Here is a 24,369-nt window from a genome sequence, read left to right on the forward strand (position 1 = left end):
TACAGAGCAGCCATGCTTTGTCACATTTAATGTCTTTTTTCCCCAAAGCTTTGCTTATTTTAAACCTATTGGCTACCACAAAACTTGTCACATCGTACACACGTTCTCTTTCATACCTTTGGTCACATCAACACTAAATGTAGATACTCAGATCCATGTAACTGACTGAATACATTAATAATTACCACCTGAGTAAACTGCTCCTGCCTCAGCAGCTACTGAGCATATGGTGCGATATGCCACCAATTAGTTCTCCCTCCCTCCCCTCTTCCACCTCTCTTTCTCTCACACACACACATTCACCAAGGTGTCGAAGAACCTTTCATTAGTCAACTGCACAACTAAAAGATATTTAATCTGGTCCAACCTTTGTAGCTGTCTTACTTGTTGTGTCTCAGCATAGCAGGAGATAGTATGAGCTATAAATACTATGTGGGTTACACATAAAAATATAAACATGTATTAATGTTATCACAACAAATATGTTGGTGTGTCCTGGGACTTATTTGGCACTGTGAAATGCAATAAAAAGAAAAGGTTAACAATCTAATAAATACAAATGGAATGGAATTTGCCCATGGCAGAGGGATGAAGTGTGTACCAACCTTCAGCCCCAGGGTGAATTCTATCCAGTACATCTTGATACAAGGGTTGATATAAAGCCTCAGCCCAAGTTCATCAACACAGTAATGGAGCCGCAGGTAAGGAGATCACACAAATAACACATTGGACCAGCAAGACCTGCGTCAGGTCCAACTAGGCCTGAGTGGACCGGGATTTTGTTGGTGAGCTGGGAAAGAGATGCAATTGGAATTGAGTGAAAGGAATTTTGTTTTATTAGTACAATAGCTCTTCTGCTGTAATGGCTCTTTTGTATATGAAAAGCAACAAATGGCTATCTAGTAGGGGTGTGCTAAATGAGCCATATTCAATTCAGATTCAGCCCAAATCGGGGACAGCAATTCAATTAGTTGATTCGGATCACTGTCCCCGATTCGATTTGGCCAAATCTGAAGATTTGATGCTGATTCAGAGAATCAGTGATTCAGCCATAGACACAGCTTTAAATGTTTTTTCTACATATCTCAAAATACCAGGCATGGCTCATGAATGCTGCGATGCTGAGGCAGATAGAGCATCCCACAGGAGTGCGGGGGGGGGGGGGCGGCCACATGCTTGGCGGCAAACCCAGAAGTAGACTGAAAGTACTTCCAGTCCACCAGGGAGCACGCTGGGGGGCCTCCCCCGATCCCCGGCTTGGCAATTGGCCATGGGGGGACCCTGTGTGCCACCCCCCCCCCCGAGACCCAGAAGGCACCAGTCACCAGGCTGGAGGTCACAGGAAGTACTTCTGGTCCACTTCCAGGTCTACTGCCGAGTGTGCTGGGGAGCCTCCCGTGCTCCTGTGGGACGCTCCATCTGCCCCAGCATCACAGCATTCGTGAGCCCCTGGTACCTCAAGGTATGTAGACAACACATTTAAAGCTGTGCACATGTCCGAATCTCTGAACCGATTTGGAGGGTTCCAATTCAATTCGGAGAGATTAAAGGGTCTCCTGATTCAATTCAGAGATTCAGCCACCGAATCAGGCTGAATCTCCACCAAACTGAATCAGGGACCGAAGTTTCGCATAGTCCTACTATCTAGGATATAGCTAAGGAGCTGGACTAGACATTTCCTTCCTGTCCTGCAAAAGTGTGAGATTTCAAAAAACTTCCTCTTCCACATCACAACTAACCTGCAACCATTTGAAGTTTGTTAGGGAGAAATCAAAATTGCCTTCAATCACAACCAGAACAACCCATGGTCTTGTGTTTAAGGTATATATTTGGGATGGGCAGAAGATTCAAGTCCCCTCTCTGTCTGAAATGAAGGTTTTTGAACTTTGGTCTTGTATGACCCATGCAAATACCCTAACCAGAATAGAGAGCTGGTCTCTTGCCAGCACAATAAAAGTTATTTATGCCAAGCAGAAAAGCTCAGCAGGTTGAACAGGGAATTTTGCCTACCTCAAGCATTCCAAGCAAGTGCCCTGGCTACCATTCTAATGGCTTCTCAGGGGCAATGTGTTCTTGAAACACCATCCTGCCCCTCAGAAACTCCCAAAGAAAGCTGTAGACAAACATATCTTCCCATAAAAGGATTTAATGTCCATGAGTCAGCATTTTCTAACAATAAATTATTTCATTAAAAAACTCCCAACCAGCTGCAGGTGACAGAGTTCAGTTAGGTCTGTTGTTTTCAGTGTCCAATTTTAAAAAATTGGAAAGGGGAGGATGCTTGTTGATTTTTAACAGGAAAGGACAGATACCAAAGTTCCTAGAGTCTATACTCCACAGCTGGGTACTTCAGTACCCTGGTTTGCATTAGGAATATTAATAAAATTACAGTAGTACTATGACCACCTAACTCTCATAAGATATTTTGCATCAGTGGATCTCAAAACGTTTTGTAAATGTTGTCCCCATTGTACAAATAGAAAACCAAGGCACAGAAAGATAAAGTGACTTTTCCTACAATCACTGTCTCCTAAGTTCCCATGCAGGGTTGTATCCACTAGGGAACACTGTCAATATTGCAGCTTCTGATTTCTCAACTTGTCCGTGTAGACTTTAAAATTTCTTCACAATTCAGCTACCCATTATCTTACTATTCCACTTGTCTAAACCCATTTGCTCTTCCTTAAATAATTCCTCAATGGCTCTCTTTCTTAACATTAAACTCAAAGTACAACGCCTTACTCTGGTTTGCATAATTCTTTCCATTTAAACTCTACCTTCATTTCAGCTCTCAACCCCACTCTCTCATTGCCTTCTTTCCTATCAACTCCCTTTGCCTCCTCTCGTCTCCATCTTGCTCCAAACTACAGCTTATACAGGAGAACAGCCTTCCAAGACAAAGGTTGATTTTAAGTCTCTTCTTTGTACCGGCCTGTTTAGCATTTTCATAAATTACGTTCTGAATTCTTCAGGGCAAGGACAATGAAAAAAAAATAGAATGAAAGAATATTAGTCAGGAACACATGGAACCTTCTACTTAATTGTGTTTGATACAATAGTAATCACGTCATTTTTTAAATGGAGTTATTAGTCTTTCCATTGTGAAATAAGGAAAATAATATTTTTCAATCTTTCGTACCCACTCTTTGTTAATCGTTAAAGGTACTTTATCTGGCTAAGTCTTCTCCCTCAGTAGCTTGTATCTTCTCCATGGGAAGTCCCAACAATTCTCTATTTGTGACATCACAGAGTGCTTATATGGAAATGGTCCAACTCAGGTTAGATTCTATAATTTTTCCAAAGGGAGAATTAGAAAGAGAAGGCAAAATTATAACAAGAGGAAGTTTGAACAGAAATACATACAGTAATTATGAAATATGGGAAGCATTAAAAACTGATAAAATATATTAAAAAGGGATCAAGTTTTGCACTGTCTGCATCTTATTCATATTGTTGTTGGGTTTTTTCTTTCCTTTTTTTTCTAGAATGTATCCTCCTGTGCTGCAAATCATTCTTAAACAGAGATAACTTTTGTATATTACAGAATTCAGAAATATATATATTCTAATCCTGATATTGGAAAATGTGAATTTATTAACTCGTGTCTGTATTATTTGGATTGCTAATCCAGTGCCTAAAAAGATACACTAAACTCCCATACTTTCTGAGAAGAATTACTTGTCCTTTCATATGGGACCATATAGGAATAGTAAAAGACTAACTTAGTTCCACCAATAACTCAATATCTTTTTTTTCCTCTATAACATTGCACTTATTTTGAAAATGTAATTTTTTTTTCACTGACACTATAATTTTGTCTTCACAAACTTGCTTTGACTGTTTTCATAACCCTAAATTCTGGTCAGGGGACTGATGAATTAATTAGTAGTATTATAAACATGTTAGGTCAAATTCTGCTACCCTTATTCATAACAAAAGAAAGGCCTACAAAGGATGGAGGACTGGATCCACCTCCAAGGAAGAATATTCTGCACTGGTCTGGACTTACAGGAAGCGAATCAGGAAAGCTAAGGCTGCAACAGAACTCCAACTACCTACAAGTACCAAGGACAATAAAAAGTCCCTTTTTTAGATATGTGGGGAGGCAGAGGAAAAACAAAGGTAACATTGGACCCTGCTAAACCAGATAGGACAACTGACAACCGACGCCCAGGAAAAAGCCAACTTGTAAAATGGGTACTTCACGTCCGTCTTTCACCAGTACCAAGGGATGCCCCTGCCCATTATGGAATGGAAAGGCCTGGGTGAGGGAGATTCCTTACCCTCCATCAGCGCTGACCTCGTGAAGGAACACCTTGAGAAACTAGATACCTTCAAGTCAGCTGGCCCTGACGGTTTACACCCAATGGTACTCAAGGAGCTGGCAAGCATCATAGCTCAGCCCCTGGCATGGATCTTCGAGAATCCCTAGCACTCTGGTAAAATGCCAGAAGATTGGAAGAAGGCCAAGGTGGCGCCTATCTTCAAGAAAGGGAGGAAAGTGGATCCAACAAACTACAGGCCCATCAGCCTGACCTCTATTCCAGGGAAGGTCTTAGAAAAGATTATCAAAGAGACCATTCTTAACAGACTGGCCGATGGCAACATCCTGAGGGATTGTCAGAACAGTTTTGTTACGGGTAGGTCTTGCTTGACCAATTCTATTTCCTTTTATGACCAGGTGACCTATCACCTGGACAAGGGAGAGGAGATTAATGTCATATATCTAGACTTTTTAAAAGTCTTCTATCTGGTATCCCATGATCACCTCTTAGCAAAACTGGCCAACTGCGGCCTCAGGTCCACCACGATCTGTTGGCTGGGGAATTGGCTCCGTGGTCGGGCCCAGAGGGTGGTGATTGACGGAAGTCAATCGTCGTGGTACACTTTGACCAGTGGGGTCCCTCAAGGCTCTGTTCTTGGGCCTATATTATTCAACATCTTCATTAATGACATGGACATTGGAGTCAGAAGCGGACTGGGCAAGTTCACTGACACCAAACTTTGGGGTAAAGCCTCCACACCTGATGACAGGAGGGCGATCCAGCCTGACCTTGACAGGCTCAGGAAATGGTTGGATGAGAACCTGATGGTGTTTAACACTGAAAAATGCAAAGTTCTCCACCTTGGGAAGAAAAGTCCGCAGCATGCTTATAGGCTTGGCAGTGCTACGCTGGCTAGCAGTACGGATGAAAGGGACTTGGGGGTCATGACTGACCACAAGGTGAACATGAGCCACCAACATGATGGTGCAGCTAGTAAAGCAATGTGGTTCAAGCATCTACTTTGAACGCCTTCAAGAAAAATGTGGATGTTTATCTTGCTGGGATCCTATGGCCCCTGCTGACTTCCTGCCCCTGGGAAAGGGGGCTGGACTCAATGATCTTCCAAGGTCCCTTCCAGCCCTAATATCTATGAAATCTATGAAATAACTAAGCAACACATTTACTGTACAACCTAACTTCTACTCAATGTTTGTAAGAGAGTCACAAAATGTGGCCCCTTTACAAACAATAGCTTTCCACACTCACTACCTACAACTGTTTTAAAAAAAAAAAAAATCACAATGAAGTTCTCCCTCCTCCTTTTCTCTAGGGAAAAAATCACTGTTAAGTAACAGTCTGTACTGTATAGCAATGGCAAGAGTCCTGGATATACAATCATGTGTATACATATATTAGAATCACCATACAAGACTGTTCATTGCTTTTGCCAGTTTTAAAATGGATTCATATTTGGCTGTTTTGAATTCCACAGCTCCCGATCTCAAAAGTGAATCTGCCCAAACAGATCCTAACACCAGCTGCCAGGGGCAGATCCACAGAGGGTGCAGTGGGACAGATGGTCCCTCACTTTCACCACTGTCCCTACCTGATCTGGTGTAGGGGGAGCCTCTGAGCTGCTCCTGCCCTGATGAAGCTACAAACTGCAGCTATTCAGGACACCAAGCTCAGCAGGGAACAGCCACAGCGGTCTGCAAGTTCCTCCTGTAAGTGCTTGCTCCCTGCCTGCTCCTCCCCTGCAGGTGTCCCCTGCTGGCTGGGAACAGGCGCTGGATTGGGAAATCTGTGCACCACTACCACTGTCCTCAGCTGTCAGAAGCATGGGGGAACGCCAAAGCCACTCCTGCCTTGCACTGCTGGGAGCAGCTGTGTGGGGAAATGGGCTCAGCCAGGGACAATGCCAGCAGCACACAGGTTCCTCCTTCCAGTGCCTGCTCCCAGCCAGTGGGGAATACATGCAGGAGAGGAGAGGCAGGCAGGCAGCAGGCACTGGAAGGAGGAACCTGCACACACTGCCACTGCTGTTCCCAGCCAAGCCCAGATCACTGTACAGGCACTGTCTGCAACCCTCCAGGTAGCATGGGGCATAAATGTCTCTGAGCCCACCTCCCAGACCCCCAAGTCAGCCAGACACAGCAGCAGAGGCTCATAAACTTCAGTAGAACTCAGTGTGGGCATTAGCCTGACTGATCTTCTGCCAGAATGGAACCAAATTGTCTTTGACCTTTCACGATTTCATAATAACCAGCTTTCAGCCTGAGAGAAGCAAAGTATTACATTAATGACATAAACATACTTCGCTAAGTTACGTTAAGGACTAATTTACTGTCTTTAAAAAAGAAAAAAGAAAATAGAGCTTTTCTCTCTAGAGCTTGGGGAAAACAGCCAAACTAAAACCCACACACACTCTAATATACAAAAAATCTGACCAAATAAAATAAACAGCTTAGCCTTTAGGGCTAGGGGCATACTCTATCCCAATTCACCTAATTAGGTCATAGGGTTTATACAAAGTTTAAGGTGAGGCAAAATACACATGCACTCACACGCAATGGTACAGAGAAGAGTGAAAGCTGAAAATTTCCCTTCTAAAATAGAGGGAGAGACAAAAAATGAGAAAGAAAGCAAGAAAGAAGACAATTAATCTAAAACTAGAGTGGTGTTTCTGTCACCATTGCCATTAGGGGATAGAAGAAAAGCAACCATGCATAATGGTGATTAAAAAAGTATCAGTGTTGTATCTACAGATACTCTTGTAGACCAGAAATGACCCAGAAATCCTGTTTAGAGCCACACAATACCTATTTAAAAACATGAAAATGTTCATCATTATCACTACTGAAATATAGGCAATGATTCTAAATAAAGTGGTTTTGGTAACCATTCCCACAATAATGTACATGCAGGGGTTCCATTAAAATAGCCAAAACAACAATATTTGATTCTAATTGGAAATCAATCCAAGACCTTCAGGAAGACACTGCAAACTGCCCTATTTTTGTGCACACAGGATGACTTCACATTAATCTTTCAATTATCCACCTGTTTCAAATCACTTTAAATGTTCATTTGCACTAAAACTGGAAAGTACTGATGACTGCTAAGTAAAATAGTAACTGAAGAAATGGAAAGCATCAGGTCTGTCTACGCTTATGAGATTACTCTTTCCACTGAATGTTAAAAGAAGCAATGCTAAATTTGTACCTTCTGCAACAGCACTTTTTAAGATGAATCCTCACAAAGGAACTCTTCTCTAATTTAATCCCACTTCTCAGTATTGCCTTTGAAGAAAACTTATCTTCATAGATTCCTAAATATTTTTATGTGCACACACAGTTTGTAGAAGAGTTTGGGAAGTGGCAGTCCAATTGCAAGCAGAAGTGTTATAACTAGTGAAGAACTTCTTCCATAAGGAATTAAAGAAAGCAACTAATAATGAAAAGGTGCAGAGGGAAATCTATTTTCCTGTTACTGCTCAAAAAGTCAGGTAACAGATTGTTTCATCACCTTGTACAAACTACAGTCTTGTTTGAACATGCGCTTGCATAACATATTAATGACCAGCTAGGTCTATTGTGACAAGTAAAGTAGACTCCACTTCTGATAACTGTACAATATGTGGGATTTTGCTGATACATTAGGTCAAAGCCTTTACAGTGGTGGAGAGCCACTGACATTTGCCATTTTCTTATTATGACTAACACTTTATTTCCTAGCATGACATATGCCAAGCCATTATTTCATTAATAAATGCTGCCCAAGAGGCTGGTGATTTTATCTTCATTATGTACAAGAGCCAGTGACAAATCCTACCTATATTCTTGCGGATGGAGTAATTTCTTCACACCAGTTAAACCAAACTGAATTCAAATGGAGTTTGGCAACAAAAATATATTTATTTGGGAGTGTCAATAAGCAGGTGTGAGCAGGGTGATCCAGCTGACATAGTATAACTGGATTTCCAAAAAGCCTTTGACCATGACCCCCATCAAAGGCTCTGTAATCGCCCAGGATGTTCACTTGAATGAGCCATTCGGACACAGCTGTCTCCTTTCAGGTCAACAGCTTGCCCTCCAGTGAGATTTCCAAAAATGGTCCCCAGGGGTTCTCACCTGCCATGTCTTTGATGTTATGGATTATTGCTGGGAGGGAGTTCTCTAATGCAGGTTCTCCTGGTTTCCTCTTCCGTCTCTCGCTTAGGTCATCATCTTGGAGCTCTGCCTCCCCTACACCCTGCCTTGTGCCAACCAGTGCTGTTAGTCCTTGGCTGAGGCTAAAGCAAAGTCAATCTGCCACAGCTGGGTCTTTGGCCCTTAACTAATCTTAGTCCCGGTTCGGACCGTGTATCATCCTTTTGGTAGGCCTCGCATTGCCCTGATTCATTATGGTGCTCACCCTGGTATCTTCCCTCAGGGCACTCTCTCTCCTCTCCAAGGGCTACTCACAGCTTTCGTATCCTTTCTTTTTTCCTCTCTATAGGTTCACCCAGTGGCGGATTTACCATGAAACAAACCCTGGTGGCGGCATGGGGCCCTCAACACTGCTGCCGCAGCCGGAGAGCCTCCTGCCCTTGCTTTGTGGCCCTCCCTCCCACCCAGCAGGTTGTGGGCATCTTCAGCCATTCTGGCCGGAAATTCCAGCCACTGCCCCTCCCCCATGGCCAGTATGCCACACTAATTCCCCCAAAGATGTGCCATGGCGCAGGAGGTGGGGCCTTGCACCCTGCTTGGATCACAGGGCCCCACTAACCATATACCTGCCCCTGGGTTCACCGCTGTCCCAGTTTTTGCCAGCGTCATCCAGGATCCACAGTCTGGTGAGAAGCAAGTATCCTGGCTCCTCCAAGCTGGCCTTAGCAAGGCATCCCGCTTCTTGGGGTTGCCACCACTCGCCCCTGCCAGTGCATTCATCAGCTTCATGCTTCTCCGGGCACTCAGGAGGCCTCATTTCTGGTCCTCCCTGAATGTGGGTCAGTGGGGCTTTTATCCTGCTTTCTGAGGGCCAGCTGATGAACTGGCATCAGCACGCAGCTACAAAATGTGGCCACACTGGTTCCGGGGCACACGCCTGATCCCCAGTGGCATTCTGCAGCTGACGTTTTCCCCTCTCCAGTGCTGGTGTGGCGTGTCCTCCGACGGCAGCATCTCTGCCACTGCATCCTCGATCTTTGACAGCAACCACTTTTCTCAACGCTCCGGCAGCAGAGGTAAGTTTTGATTTGTGACGGTGCCCCCACCACAGGCTCTTAATGAAGCTAAGCAATCATGAGATTAAAGGGAAGGTCCGCTTGTGGACTATAAATTCTTTTAAGCATAGAAACAAAGAGTGAGTATAAATGGTCAATTTGGGGATGGAAAGGAGTAAACAGCAGGTTCCCCCGAGAAATCTGGGCTGGGACTGGTGTTGTTTAATATATTCATAAATGATCTGGAAAAGGGGGTGACTAGTAACATGGCCATATTTGTGGATGACACAAAAGTGTTCAAAGTGCTAAAGACCAAGGCAGACTGTGAGGAACTACAGAAGGATCTTGTATGATTGAGTGAATGAGCAACCAAATGGCAGGTGAAACTCAATATAGATGAATGTAAAGTGCTGCAAAAAAACTATCCAAACTATACCTATATTATGATGGAACCTACATTAGCTGTTATCACACAGGAAAGAAACCTGAGAGGCATTGTGAACAGTTTGCTAGAAACATCAGCTCAGTGCTCAGCTACCATCAACAAGGCCAACAACATGTTAAGAATTATTAAGAAGAGAATTGTAAATAACAAGTATAATGATGCCTCTTTATAAATCCTTGGTGTATCCGCACCTCAAATACAGTGTCCAGTTTTGGTCACACACTTCAGAAAGGGTATAGAAGGACTAAGGAAAGCACAGAAAAGGGCAACAAGTCTGATCAGTGGCTTCCATATGAGGAGAGAAGAGTCTAGGCTTATTCAGGTTAGAAAAGAGATGCTTGAAGGGGTAACTTGATAAGGGTTTACAAACTACTAAATGGTGAAGAGAAAGTAAATAGAGATTTATTAGTTATAATTTCTCACACTACAAGAGCTGGAAATCATAAAATGAAACTAGTAGGTAGCAAGTTTAACACTAACAAAAGAAAGTTCTTTTTCACACTATGTGTAATTATGGAACTCATTGCCACAAAATGTTACTGAAGCTGACAGTTTAACCAGATTCAAAAAGGGATTGGACAATCCTTGGAGGAAAGGTGCATCACTAGCTAGTGAACATGGGAGTTAGGGATTCCAGCCTCTGAATCAAAACTTCCTAGACTCTAATGCTGGAGGCTGCAAATGGGAGTGGAATAGGGGAAAAACCTTGGTCATACCCCGTTCACTCTCCCTTTCAGCATCCACTCTGGTACTGTGCGACACACGCTTATTTGCTATGTCATGATAAAAGCATGCGCTTAGGCCCACAAAGAAAAATTAAGCCTCCCTTAATCATGGAGGTCACTAGAGACATAGCAACTAATTACTTGGGACAAAAAATAAATAAATAAAACGGGAAGGAAGCAATGGTTATAGGTTAATAACAAGGGATCCAAAGAGGGACACCAAGAAGGGCTCACTGCCTAATACCCACTGCCCCCTGAATTAATTGACGGAGCCTGTGGATGACAACCAATTAAACTCTGCCAAGAGACATGAACGGAGGAGTGACAGGAGAACAGTGCCACCCTCTCCTGTGTTCCCCCAAACCAGACCCTCCTTCCTGGTCTGATAGATGGACAGCTTGGCCAGAGCCAAGAGGAAGTTGATCAAGAGGTCTTGGGACTTGGTGGGCCCACAGACAAAGAGTGCATAAAAGAAAGGGTGCAAGAAATGCAGTCAGAATTTCAGGAGGAGGTTCCTCAGGAGGCAGAAAAAGGGCTGCAAACGTGGGAGGTGTTCACCAGGGTTTCCCTCTGTTGGCAAGAAAGGCAGGTGTGGAGGGTGTCTGTGAAGTACACCAGACACATGCCTGTGGTGACAGCTCTATGCAGAAACTACCAACTGAGTTCCCTGGTAGCTTGTGGAATCAGGGTGGAATACGGACTGGTCTACTGGGGGCCTTTGCTCCTGTCCTCACCTAGGGTGTCCTACCACTTGGTACCAGGGTAGGATGCGAGGATGGTGACACAGGATACAGGCAAGATAGGCCTATGATCTGACCTAGTAAATGGCAGTTCTCATGTTCTTATGTTATGTTCTTAAGATTAACATGTTAATCACAGCATAAATAGAAAGGATGTTACATGTACCTTATTTAAGGCATCATCAAGTGGGGGACGAGCCATAAAAAACATTCCACATATAACACAAAATATTTTTATGACTGGTTTATATGGCTACTGAAATTTAACATGTGGCCAGGAAACAACACTCAGTTGGTCCTGAGGCCCAGAACACAGTGGGGTCTGGAAGGGCCCCAAGACTAAAATCAGTTGATTATCAGCCCAGCCAGTCTGCAATGTAAGGAGAGAGAAGCCAAAGAGACTTTAAATTCTGCGCTGGACAGCTCAGTGCAAGGTTTAAAGTCCCCAGCAGGGGAAGCCACAGGTTTTGCCCCACCAGGCCCCACCCAGTGCAGGGGTTTGACAATGTGCTGGTTGTCAGCCCCAGCCCTGACAGCCTCGGGTCTTGAATCCAGGGCTGTCCAAGTCAGGGTCAACAATCAGCTGATTATCTACTCTGACAACCCCAGATGAACTGGACCTGGGACTGTCTGAGTTTGGGGCCAACAATAGACTAATTATTAGCCCCAGTCCCCAGACAACCCTGGGTCTTCAATGGGAACCCAAATGCAGTTCTCAGCCCATATTTGGACACTTGGCTTTCAACTTGTCAATGCAGGAGGAGCCCAGGATCCCCCTGCCCTGGCAAGAAGTAATACCATGATGGGATCTGTTCCCCAACCCCCACATTGCATCTGGCAGGAGGTGCAGTTGTTAGGCTCCGGAGATCAGATCCCATCACGCCATTACATGAGTGCGCACCAGAAGCCTCGTTCTAAAATGAACGCCATTGCCACCACTTCACACCAAGGTATAGTGGTGCAGGTTATCACCACTAATTCCTGCTCCTTAGAATTTCTCAGAGCCTCCCCAAGAATTAAGTACTAATTTTACATCACTGTATACCTGGCTGTATGTAATCAGCCAGAGGAGCAATTGTAAAAACACTTGCATGGCCCATGCTACTCAGAGGGGAACAGCTGCAGAGAAAAAGCAGCACCTTTGGCATCATTGCTGCAGCACCAAAACAATGCAGCCTCCTTGGGTGCAGAGGCCCTCCCAGAGACAGAGAAATGGGTTGACAGTATGTGCAGTAGAAGACAACACGAGATGGATAGAGCTCTCTACCCAATGAAATGGTAGCTCAAACTATTTGACAAGATAATCTAACCCCTTATTTTATACCAAGACAAAACTACTTTAATAAATGATTGTACTGAGAGGAATCACTCTTCCTCCCCACAAAAATGGCATCTGCAGTTCTACAAATCAATACTACGTGAGGGAAGGAAATCCAGCAACCATGACTGCAATGCAAAGGAGAATTGGGCTAATTCCTCCTCCTAAACAACAGACAGGAAACAATACTCATCCTGCAGTATTATGTCAACCAAAGAAACAAATGCTTCCTCCACTGCAGAGCACTAGATCAAAAATTAAAGCCAAATATAACCCCATGCATACCTATATAGTCTTTCCCAAAACTCAAGAACTGAACCCTTAACAAACAGAACAACCACCTTCCAACCAAACCCCAAACACATTTAACATGCTAAGCCAGCCTCTCAGCTACCAATATAAGAGTCAGTGGAAAGAACAAATCAAAAATGGCAACAAGCTAGATAGACTGTTACTGAGCCTTGCACAGATGTATCAGACGACCTCTCTACTGGGAATGGTACAGAACTGACACAGGCTCTCACCGCGCACTAAGTCAGGGAGCAGGAACTAGAAGTCTGAAAGCAGAAAGCACAGCCTCAGCCCAAAGGACAGACTTTGTGCAACCGGTGTAACACAGAGAGAGAGAGAAAGAAAGAAAGAGAGAGAGACATTTTCTACCCCGGAGTCTGAAACATCAGGAATGACAAGGAAGGATTTTTTTCTCAAACCATCAGGAACCCTATGAGACTTGTCATCCATGCGTGATACCGGGAAAAAACGTGGCTCCCGTTGGTAAAAATGAGAAAGATGCCATCCTGCCATGGAGCCACCTGCCGCTTGGTCAGAAATGGACACTGTTAACAAATGGACACAGAGGAGACAACCCCTAAAACACCCAGCCCTGCCCGGCGAGGCGAGGGATCTGTCTGCCTTTGAAGCCATCACTTGCAGAATTTCCCTGCTAATAAAACCTCCCAGGATTACAGATGACTGCCAGGCTGTCAGGGCGCTGCGGGGGCGGCAGGCAGCAGAGGCGGGTCCCCCACACGCTGCCCCCCTGCGGGCAACGGGGCAGCCCCGCGGCCTGTCTCGTGTGCCCCGCACACACCGCCCTCTGCCCCCACCCTGAGCCCGTCCCTGCGGAGGAGAGAGACCCCCTCCTCCGCCGGCGGCTGCGTGCGGGCTCGCGTGTGCCATCCCGCAGGGGCGCGCAAGGAAGGAGCGGAGCTGCCCCGCGGGGCGGCGGGCAGACAAGGCCCGGCGCCCCCCCCCCCGCCCGGAGCCGGGCTGCCTTGGCCCCTCCGGAGCGGGACCAGAGGCTGCGGCTGCCCCGGCCGCGGTTCCTCCCGCAGCCGCCGTCATTTCCCCGCCAGGAGACATCCATCCATATTGGGGGGAGCCCCTCGGCCACCCCGAGCATCTCCCCCTCGGCGGGCAGCGCCGCAGCATCTTACCGTGGGCAGCAACGGCTCCATCTGCGCCCCCTGGTCTTTGATCTCCATGCTGGGGAGCGCAGCCTCTTCTCCGCAGTGCCTCCGGCGTGTCACAGCCCGCGCTCCGGCGGCGGCTCTGCTTAGTATTCGGATCAGGTAGCTCTGAAGCAGGAGGCAACCGCACACCCCAACTCACCACAGTCACATGGCTCCTACTCACTCAAGAGGCTGTTGGCCAGATTGCAGGAAAAAGGTAAAAGCTGGATCTACCTGCTGGATCCTGCCAGATCCTGCTGGTTTCTGGCCCCAGCCCTCCCAAATGTTACATCCGGCTCGCGGCTCCTCCCGCACCAAAAAAAAAACCCGGCATATCCTGGCATAACCGCAGGGCAGGGGCCCAGATCTGGCAGCGGGATCCTCCTGGATCCAGCCAGTGTTTGGCCCCCGTTTCCTAAATTCTAGGGCAAATGCGGGCAGCTCCTACTGCAATGCAATGAGAAGCCAAATGCCAATGAATCCTGGAGCAACAGGGACAAATACTGAGATCTGGCCCATGGGCCCTGCTTGAGCCAGCTGCTTCCCATTCCACTGCTGGAGACAAGAACCAGTACAGCTGTTCCTGCTCCAGTGGCGAATTCAATCAACCACCAGACACCGTAGCATGATACTTTACAAAAAGCAGGAATCGGCACAGGATTCTGCCATTTTCTGCCAGATTTTGGCTGAAGCCCCCAGATTTTACTGCCTTAATATGAGGAACATGTTTTGCCATTTACTGTTGTGCCAAAAAATAGCAAAACCTGATGAGCTATAGCACAAAAGCACTACAACAACTCAGATCTGGCATGTCAATTCGGCAATACTTTGTTCACAAATCCACAACTTCTACCATCAATATAAAGAACAAGGCACTGGGGAGGTATACCCCCACTTTTACCATCTAACCTTGGTATACATACAGCTTCCCTTACTTCACCAGAATGGTCAGTCTCTGTAGTTACAGATGGTAATATCATATTTGACCAAATCCCCAAAGAGCACTCTGACAGCTTCAAGTCTATGGGATAACAATGATGCACAGCCCAAGAACTATCAAATTCTACGTCTGGCTACTCCAGCCAAGTATAGGGTTTATCACTGAAAGCATCCACAAGACATTAATTACTTTTATTGGGAATCTGAAGTATACAATTGCACCACTGCCTAGCAAACTAAGTGTATTGTAATCAGTTGACCCATTGCCTTCCAAAAAAACCCCAAAAGCAAACAAAAAGCAAAAACAAAAAGTAACAAACCCACACACATTCATATACATGCCTGTAAATGAACTTTGGCTATGGCAGACCTGGGCAGGAACAAGGTCAGTAATAAACCATTCTCTGTACTGTCTCCCCACCAAAGCAGACAGTGATTTGACCATGCTTTCCATTTTGCATATCCTTTACAATCTCAAAGTTGATCAACAGAAGCAGATCACTCTGCATCCAAGTTGATTAATGAATATGCAAACCTACACACACATGCAACAGGAGAAGCTGTTGTGGGGGAAGAAGTTTTTAAGACAGCATCTTATAAAGGGGTAATTTGTTAAGTAACAACTGGATTCATCACTTTACAGATAAATATAAAGCAGTGCATCTGGCCCAAGAGTTGGAATGGAAGGGAGATGCACATTTCCATAATGTGCTTACAAATCTGTAATAATTAACAGAAAAGGCTATTCAGGTCATTACAGTTAAGGCTGTGTCAGCATTTACACCAGAGGCAGACAATTATTTCAGGTGGAGGGCTGCTTAATGAGTTTTGGTGAGATATCAAGGGCCAGAAGGGTAGCCCTGCCCCTTGATGGGCCACCCACCCCCTCATCACCATCTTGGGACTGGAAGTCCCACCTCTAACCCCTGACATTTGCCACCAGAAGTCTCTCCCCTTACCCCAGAAGTACTACTTTTGGGAGGGAGGGTGCTGCTATTTTGAAACCGAAAAAACCCCAAGTCATACACTAAAAAATAAAACATCTACTATAACTTATTTTAATTTTATTTAAAAATATTTTTTTCCTGATTTGTGTGTGGTTGCATTATCTAGAGGTGATCACATAATAGCTCAAGATACAGTTCTACTCTTGTATATTGTGTGTGGGCAGTAAGGGTATGTCTGCGGGGGAGGGGGGAGGTATGGTGGGTAGGTGTGGAGGGGTGTGGGGTATGTGGTTGGGGTGGGGCATGTGGGAGGGTGTGGGGTTATGGTGGGTGGGAGGAGAGAGAGACAGGGCCAGGCTGCCAGCTCCATCACATGCGGCTCTCACAGACTGTGTGCAAGCCTCACAGGATGCAGCCAGTCAGACCCCACACCCATGCTCTGCACTGCTACCCGCCACAGCACCGGCACAGGTTCCACGTTCCCACCCACCACTGCCACTCCCTTGCCACTTCCCTGCTTTCCCTCCCACACACTCACCCGCCACTGCTGCCACTGCTTCCCAGCCACTGTCACCACTTCCCCTGCCCATGGCCACTTCCTGCCACCCCTCCACCCACTGCTGCTTCCCTTGCCCACCACTTCCTGCCACTTGTCCCACCCGCTGCCACTTCCCATCGCTGTTCCCACCTGCTGCCACCACTTCTCACATGCCCGCAGCCACTCTGGCTCCAGCCTGTCCCAGCCAGCACCATGCAGTTCCCACCTGTGTCGGCTCATTGCAGCAGTTTCCCCCCGTCCTCCATCTGATCTTATCTGACTTTCCACTCGGACAGTGGGAGGGCAGGGAACAGCCAAAGAGACACCAGGCCAGAAGCCACAGAGGCTTCCAGTTGGGGGTGGGGGGGGACTGGATGCTGGGGGTGGGGCATAGCCTGGGGGCCCTTGCTGCTCAGCTGCTGGGTCCTGCCGCCAGCTCCTCTTGGGTCCTGCTGCCTCTGGCACCTTGTCATCTTTGACAGACAGTGACACGCAGATAATAATTAATTTTCTAAATTGTTTAGGGACCCCACAGGACAGACAGAATAGCCTAGTGGGCCAGATCCAGCTCACAGACCATATTTTGCCTGCCTCTGATTTACACTATAAAACCCTATTTCCAGAGATTATAACTAAACTGTAAACATCACTCTGTGCTGAAGCCTAAGAAGGAATGTTGCATTTTAAAAGTAATTTTAATTTCTTAAAATAAAGAGAGTGATAAATTAATGTATCATTTGCAAAAGGTGCTAGATAGACAACTTCCAGTGCACAGGTATAGCAACAAACTGGGTGCGTCTACATGAGATGCTGTACTATGTAGTAAAGTGTCACTATGCAACCGTGCATGGAGCTACTGTGTAGTAAAATAGGCTAATGCGCAGTAAAATTACTACTTGTATTTACAGGTATCAGATTTACTGTACATTGGCTAATGCACAGTAGCACATGTAGACACTGACCAGGAGCAAATTTGCTCCCAGTCAGCCAGACCAGCAGGGAGCCAGCCTCCTGCCAGGGGCAGAGCAACGTGGGTGGGAGTCCCTCCAGCCATGGGGCAGGGATGGCTCTTTAGCAGTAAGGGTGATCAGAATCTGGAATAAAATTCCCAAGGATGTGGTGCAGTCCCCAACCTTGGAAATCTTCAAAAGGAGACTGGACAGACATCTTGCTGGGATCCTTTGATCTCAGCAGTATTCCTCCAGAACAGATGGGTTGGACTTGATGGTCTTTTGAGGTCCCTTCTAGCCCTTAATTTCTATGATTCTATGTCTTCCCCTGGCCACTGTGTCCTGATGTGGTAGTCACATGCTGGTTGGAGCAGGTTGTAGAGCCCCAGCCTGACCCCTAGGCTTCTGCCAGCTGCTCCATGGCCCTGGATACAATGCCCCTATTCTGCAGGCATATGCTGGCTCCAGCAGTCCCTCAGGCCATCATGTACAAGTGGGAAAGGGACAAGGAGGACTGTGCCTTCCCTCAAGGAGAGGCACATTGCCCTCCTTGAGAAGATCCTAGAGGTGTAGGAGAAGCAGACTGCTGTGGTGGCCTAGGCAGTGAAGGCCATGGAGGAGGACCGCTGGGTACTGGATACCATCCTGGCCCTGGTGATCACCTTCATGCTGCCCACTGCCCAGCCCCCACCTGGCAGCCACCCACTGCTGAGCCACCAGCCCTGCCCCCAGCCCTAGCTCAACCTGCTGCCTGGAAGCCACCTGCGGCCCTGCACCAAGCCCCCCAGTGGGCCTGGAAGGAGGTCCAGCAGTGCCTGGAGCAGCCAGGTCCCCTGCCCCTGCTTCCAAGCTGGGTTCCCTAGTAGCCAGGCCACTCACCTGGACTGCTGCACACCACTTACCTGCCTGCCATGTGGCCTCTCAGTGAGAGATGGTCCCCAATGGCTGGACAGTGCCTGCCCTCACCCCTGGCTGAGCTGCTGGGCCACTGGCCTTGCTGCAGTGTCTGTACCTTCAGTGGTGCTGCCAGAGGCTGGGGTGCCAGGTGCCTCTTCCCAGGCTCTATGCCATAGGCATCTCCAGCCCACCATTCCCCCCAACACTGCACCAATCACACTCTTATAAATAGTTGCACGGGAAAGAGGGTGTTTTATTCATGGTGGGCGTTGGGGTTCAGAGTGAGGGCTCTTGCTGCAGAGGGAGGTTGGGAGGGAGTGTGCTATGGTAGAGGGAAATAAAATGGTGACTGGAAACTGTCCAAAGTGCATGTGGTCTTGAGGGCGCACTGTGGGCCTTGGGTTTGTGGGCAGCTGCCTAGGCATCCTATTGTGGTGGGGTGGTAGAGGAGGTGGTCTGCAAGTGCTTTGTGGACATGGTGCCTTGTCTGCAGCTGCGGAGTTGGGCGGCCAGGGAGCATCCATGGCACACTCACCACAGGCTCCCGGGACAGTAGCCCTGGCCAGGCTGAGCCTGTCCCCCCGGAGACCCCTGCCAGGCTGAGCCTGAGCCTGTCCCCCTCCCCCCCACAGATCCCTAGCACTCAGGCAACTGCATCCAGAGTCTGCAGCTCCCCCTGGCTGCTGCAGGAGGTCAGCAAGGCAGGAGCAGGACTAGATCTGCTTAATCCTACAAGGAGCAAATCTGCTCCCAACAGGGTACACATGTAGACATCTTCCCAGGGCTGGCTTACTGCACAGTAAATTACTACACAGTGGGTAGTGCACTGAAATCAGTGCTAATGCACATTAGTGCAGATGAATGCTTTTTTGTGATGTTCATGCGTATTAGACTAAGTCTATTGTGCATTAGCACAGTTTTTACCAGCCACACTAATACACGATAGAATTAATCTTCTGCGCATTAAGCGTCTCATGTAGACGTGCCCAGTAAATCTAAATAGAATTGACTGCACATGTAAACACACCCACTATGAAGTATGCTGCATGCATTGTTAATCTTTTCCACCATGACATTTCAAAATTGTCCTGGAAGAATCACTTCCAAAAATAAGGGTGTAATTTAGTACTAGGGCTGCGCAAAATTTCAGCAGCCGTTTCATTTTGGAGGTGTTTCGGCCCATTTTGGTGCCCAAAACACTAAATTCAAAACAAAACAGAAGGCTCTGAAACATCTCCAAAATTACACTAAGCCATCTGAAACATTTCAGAAATGTTTCAGATGTTTTGGAATGTTTGGGAGGCACCCCCCAGGAACAGAGCCCCACAGCCCTCCTTTTAAAGTGTCAGGAGGCTGAGGCCAGACACAGCAACCATGGGGGCTTCTCCCATGGCTCCCCCCACCAGGGCAGAGGCAGGCACAGCCTGATGAGCTGTGGGAGAAGTCCCCATGGCTTCCCTGCTTGGCCCCATCCCCCTGCTGATGCCAGCCTCCCAGCACTTAAAAAAAAAGCCCCACTGGACTGACACCATCAATTGGAAGCCAAATAACAGCTATCAGTGACATTGAACCCTGATTCTACAAGCTACTCTGTATATGTGCAGGGGTCTTTTGCCACTGCGTACTTTAAAGAATATGGGCTTAGACATTATTCACTGGAGCCATATATAAAACGTATGAAATACCAACCTCCCCAAACTTTTCAGATCCACATCCTCTGTTCTAAGAAAAAAGCACACTTCCAGTAGAATCTATTTGGATTGTTTTGAATGATAAGAACAACAATAAAAATAAAGGAACATGTTCTGGATTCAACTATTTCAACAGATCTTACAGAAGAGATGCAAGCTAATATTCAAGGCTAAGATATGGTCCTATAGTCTTATTTTTTCCAGACATGCTTAAGATAACTATAACTTAATATTCTATTTAACATTTTTGATATGGTAGAAGGTTAATACATACAAAGGGTCCAGTGATTCAGAATTTCCATTCCAGGAGTGCTTGTTAAAGACAGTGGGACAGTAAACACTGTGGCTTTGAAGCAATGAACTCAATTTTTTACTGCAATTCAACATAGCTAAGATAATTAATTTTTAAAATTATATATTTGTAATATATTCCTGCAAAGAGTTCAGCATAAACTTTCATGATACATTTTAAACCCCTCTATCATAAGCATGATAAAGAACATGCATTTACCTAATACTTCAATTTGTTTTCAATAACATCTAAACCAGGAGTGGCAAAATACAGCCCATGGGCCAGATCCAGTCCACCAGGGCATTTTATCTGGCCCACTGGGCCCCTAAAAAATTTTAGAAAAATATTTATCTGCTCCTGGCTGCCTGTCAAAGATGACAGGAGCCCAGGGCAGTAGGACCCTTCTGATCCTAACATCTATGAATCTATGACCCAGGGGGAGCCTCAGCAGGAATGCAGCAGCTGAGCCCCACCCCACCCCCAGCCATTTCCCTGCCCCCACACTGCAGCACCATGTGGCTCGCAGCTGTATCATCCAACTGCGGGAGCACGGGGCCATGCCAGTACCCCAGGGGGAGGGGAAAGGACTGTGTGTGTGTGTGTGTGTGTGTGTGTGTGTGTGTGTGTGTGTGTGTGTGTGTGCACGCACGCATGTTCATAGGGTAAGTCCCACATGCACACCCCACCATACACAAGCATTGCCATACACAGACACCCACACCCCCCACATACCCCAGCCATCCTCCACCAACACATAGCCCCCCCACCACCTCCATACCCACCCACACCCCAAATAACCACACACACACTCCCACATGCTCCCTCACCCCACACCACCACCCCCACATCTATCCACCCCCAGATACATACCCACACCCTCCCCATACCCCATGTACCCCCACAAACCTATACCTACCCCCCCATAATATACAAGAGTAAGACTTCATTTTAAGCTATTATATAAAATCACCTCTATGTACACTATACATTTTAAAATACTCATTTAAACAAGAACAAAAATATTTTTTGAAATCAAATTAATAAATGTTTTAGATGTTTGCTTTTTAGAATATAATTTGGTATTTTTCTGGTTCCAAGATGGCAAAACCCCTTGCTGAAAGGAGTACTTCCAGGGGCAAAGGGAGGGACTTCTGGTAGCAAAAATCAGGGGTAAGGGGGTGGGACTTTCAGTCACAAGATGGCGACCGGGGGCAGGGCACCTGTCAAGGGGCAGGGCTACCCATGCAACCCTCGACAGCTCACCAAAACTCGGTAAGCAGCCCTCCACCCAAAATAATTGCCCGCCCCTAATCTAAACCTAAACTAGGATAGGACTACAACAGTGAATCTCAGGCAAAGCGCTGCAGCACAATATTAGCACTGTTAGGTTTGCAGATATGATTCACAAGATATTTACAGAGATTTCAAATAGAAATTCATAGTGGTTAAAAACATTCTGACCTAGTGTGGGCTTTCTGAGTTCTTTGCAACACAAACTGCTCTATTTTTCCTTAGTGACAAGAAAAGGACTAGCATTTTCTGAGGGGTGCCTTGAATCTAACAAGGGAGACCTCAGGAAAATATTTAAGGGATACAAAGTCACATGGAAGGAATAAGCTAATTAATTTTTAAATAATTGGTTATTGTTCCACATAAAATTCTGAATTCTGAGTTGTCCTTGCTAATACCTATTGTGTTACAAAATGTATGAGAGTCAAGTTGAGCCTTACCTGCAGCCTTCATGGTCCTGCTGTCTCCATTCAAGCCATGAGATTTCTCTTGTGGCCAGTGTTAGCCACAGTCCACCATTTATAAGCACTGAAAAATCAGACCACACCCCCACTCCAAATGAAATGGCTTAAAAATCATGAGATTTAAAAAAAGAAGAAGGAGGAATCCGGTTCTCATTATTTGTCATTTTTTTGGTCCTGACCCACAGGCCAAGCAAAGTCTGGATGCACCCCATGTGTTTGGGATTTGAGGAGTTTTATGCCCCATCCCAAACATTGTGTATTTTTCTGTACACATCTGGCATAGCAGGCTGTGTGGTTTTTGGGATGGGGCATAAAATTCATCAGAACACAATCACAACATCATTTTAATGCCTGCCATCCCTATTTAAACCATTGCAGACAGTTATTAATCCAACCTGCACATACAAACTTCCAGGGATTCACAGCCTCACTAGGTAATCTGTTGCAGTGTTTAACCACCCTCATAGTTAAAAAGTCCTTTCTAGTGTCCAATCTATATAACCTTTGTTGCAATATAATAATTGCATTACTTCTCCTGTCTTCTTTGGATGTAGAACAATAGATTAACATTCTCTTTGTAAATCCCCTTTTTGTATTTGAAAACATATCAAATTCCCCTTAGTCATCTTATTTCTGGAACAAATAATACTCCTTCTTCCAACATTTCTTTAAGTCATGTTTTATAGGCCTCTTAAATGAGTCTCCTTTAGACAATTTCAATTAGTCTTTTCCTTTCTTAAACTGCGGTGCCCAAAATTGGACCCTGCTTTCCAGATGAGGCTTCACCTCTTCTGAATAAAGTGGAAGACTCACTTCTTCATGCAAAATGTTCCCTTATGCTATTAGTGTTTTGCTGCTCCACTGATTCATATTTGGCTTGTGGTCCACTATAATCTTAAGTCCTTTGTGCTATATTGCAACTTAGCCAGTTGTTTCATTTGGGATTTATACATTTGATTATCCTGTTCTAAATGAAGTACTTTGCACTTGCCATTACTGGAATCCATTCAATTTATTTCAGTCCATTTTTTTCCAATTTATCAAGTTCATTTGAATCCTAATTCTGTTTTCTAAAAAGCATCTGCTACTCCACTGAGCTTGGTGTTGTCTGTAAATTTACCAAATGTATGTTTAGGGCTATGCTTAGGTCCTTGTTCCAAATTGCACTTTAACACCAATCAATATTTGAGCGCTCAGTGTTAGCTCAAATTTGGAGCAGTTACACCTTAAGGTTAAAAACCTTCTCTGATTCTTCCTCACCTGCACAGCTGTGACTTGCCACTGGAGGATTAGCAAGCAGGGGCCTGACAAGGAGCTGCACTTGTGACTTGCTGCTACAGGGCTGGGGAGCCAGGACAGGCTTCTGTCCCTGCTCTAGGTTGGAGTGTATGGAAGATGGGTTGGGAGGTGGGAACAGTAACATAAAACTGGGAGACAGTCAATGGGATGGGGGTAAGTAATGAAATGGGAGGTGGAAAAGAGATTAGGGTGGGGGAAGGTTGGTAAAATGAAAGAAGTCAGCCACGGAAGGACAAAATAAAAAGAAGCGAATAAAAGAAATGTCAAAAGAAATAATGAGGAAGTAAATTAAAGAAAGTCTCATGATTTAATAAATCGGGATTTGGGATTGGTGTGTGAGGGTTGCTGGTCATGCTTCCAGGGGTGACTGGGCAATTGGAGCATTGAGGGAAGGTACTTTGGAGGAGCTACCGCCCCTGCCCTGCGAAGGAAGCCCCAGCTCATGGGGACTTGAACCAGCCCCTAATTTTGTCTTCCCCTCCAATCCGACCCCTAGACCCTGCTCCTGGACTTGCCTTTGCTCTGCAACCTGGTTAGCTGGCATATAGGCTGTTTGCATGGGGTTGCATGCCTAGAGGTGGGAAAGTCACAACCCAGGGGGCAGGAGGTGGGCAGTAGAGTTCAGGGGGTGGAAAGTTGGTACACACAGAATGGGAAGGTGGGGGAGGAGGCACTGCATCCTGGGATGCTGGAGGACTGCAATTTGGGCAGCTTATATGTGAAAGTGGCCACATATTAATGGAACTTGAGCTGGGTAACACAGATCAGAGACAAACCTGCCCTGAAGTGACATAAATTTAAGCTTCCTGAAGGTCCTTAAAACTAGTTACAGGTGTTAATGTGTGGACAATCTAGGGGTTAAGGACTCCAGGAGCTGCCTGAAATGAATGTGTAACGGGAGACTCAGTTTCATCT

General features: G+C 46.1%; 1 protein-coding gene across 1 annotated transcript in view; it reads right to left on the reverse strand.

Moving 5' to 3' along the window:
- The window catches only part of SLC4A10 (solute carrier family 4 member 10), a 366,853-nt gene extending 352,245 nt beyond the window's left edge, over window positions 1-14,608 (reverse strand). Inside the window, exon 1 of the mRNA XM_059727337.1 lies at window positions 14,133-14,608. Within this exon, the coding sequence (XP_059583320.1) occupies window positions 14,133-14,180 (48 nt within the window). The 5' untranslated portion in view covers window positions 14,181-14,608. The remainder of the gene's footprint in view (window positions 1-14,132) is intronic.
- Between the last annotated feature and the right edge of the window lie 9,761 nt (window positions 14,609-24,369).

Source organism: Alligator mississippiensis, chromosome 4 (assembly GCF_030867095.1).
Source record: "Alligator mississippiensis isolate rAllMis1 chromosome 4, rAllMis1, whole genome shotgun sequence".
Classification (NCBI taxonomy): Eukaryota; Metazoa; Chordata; order Crocodylia; family Alligatoridae; genus Alligator; species Alligator mississippiensis.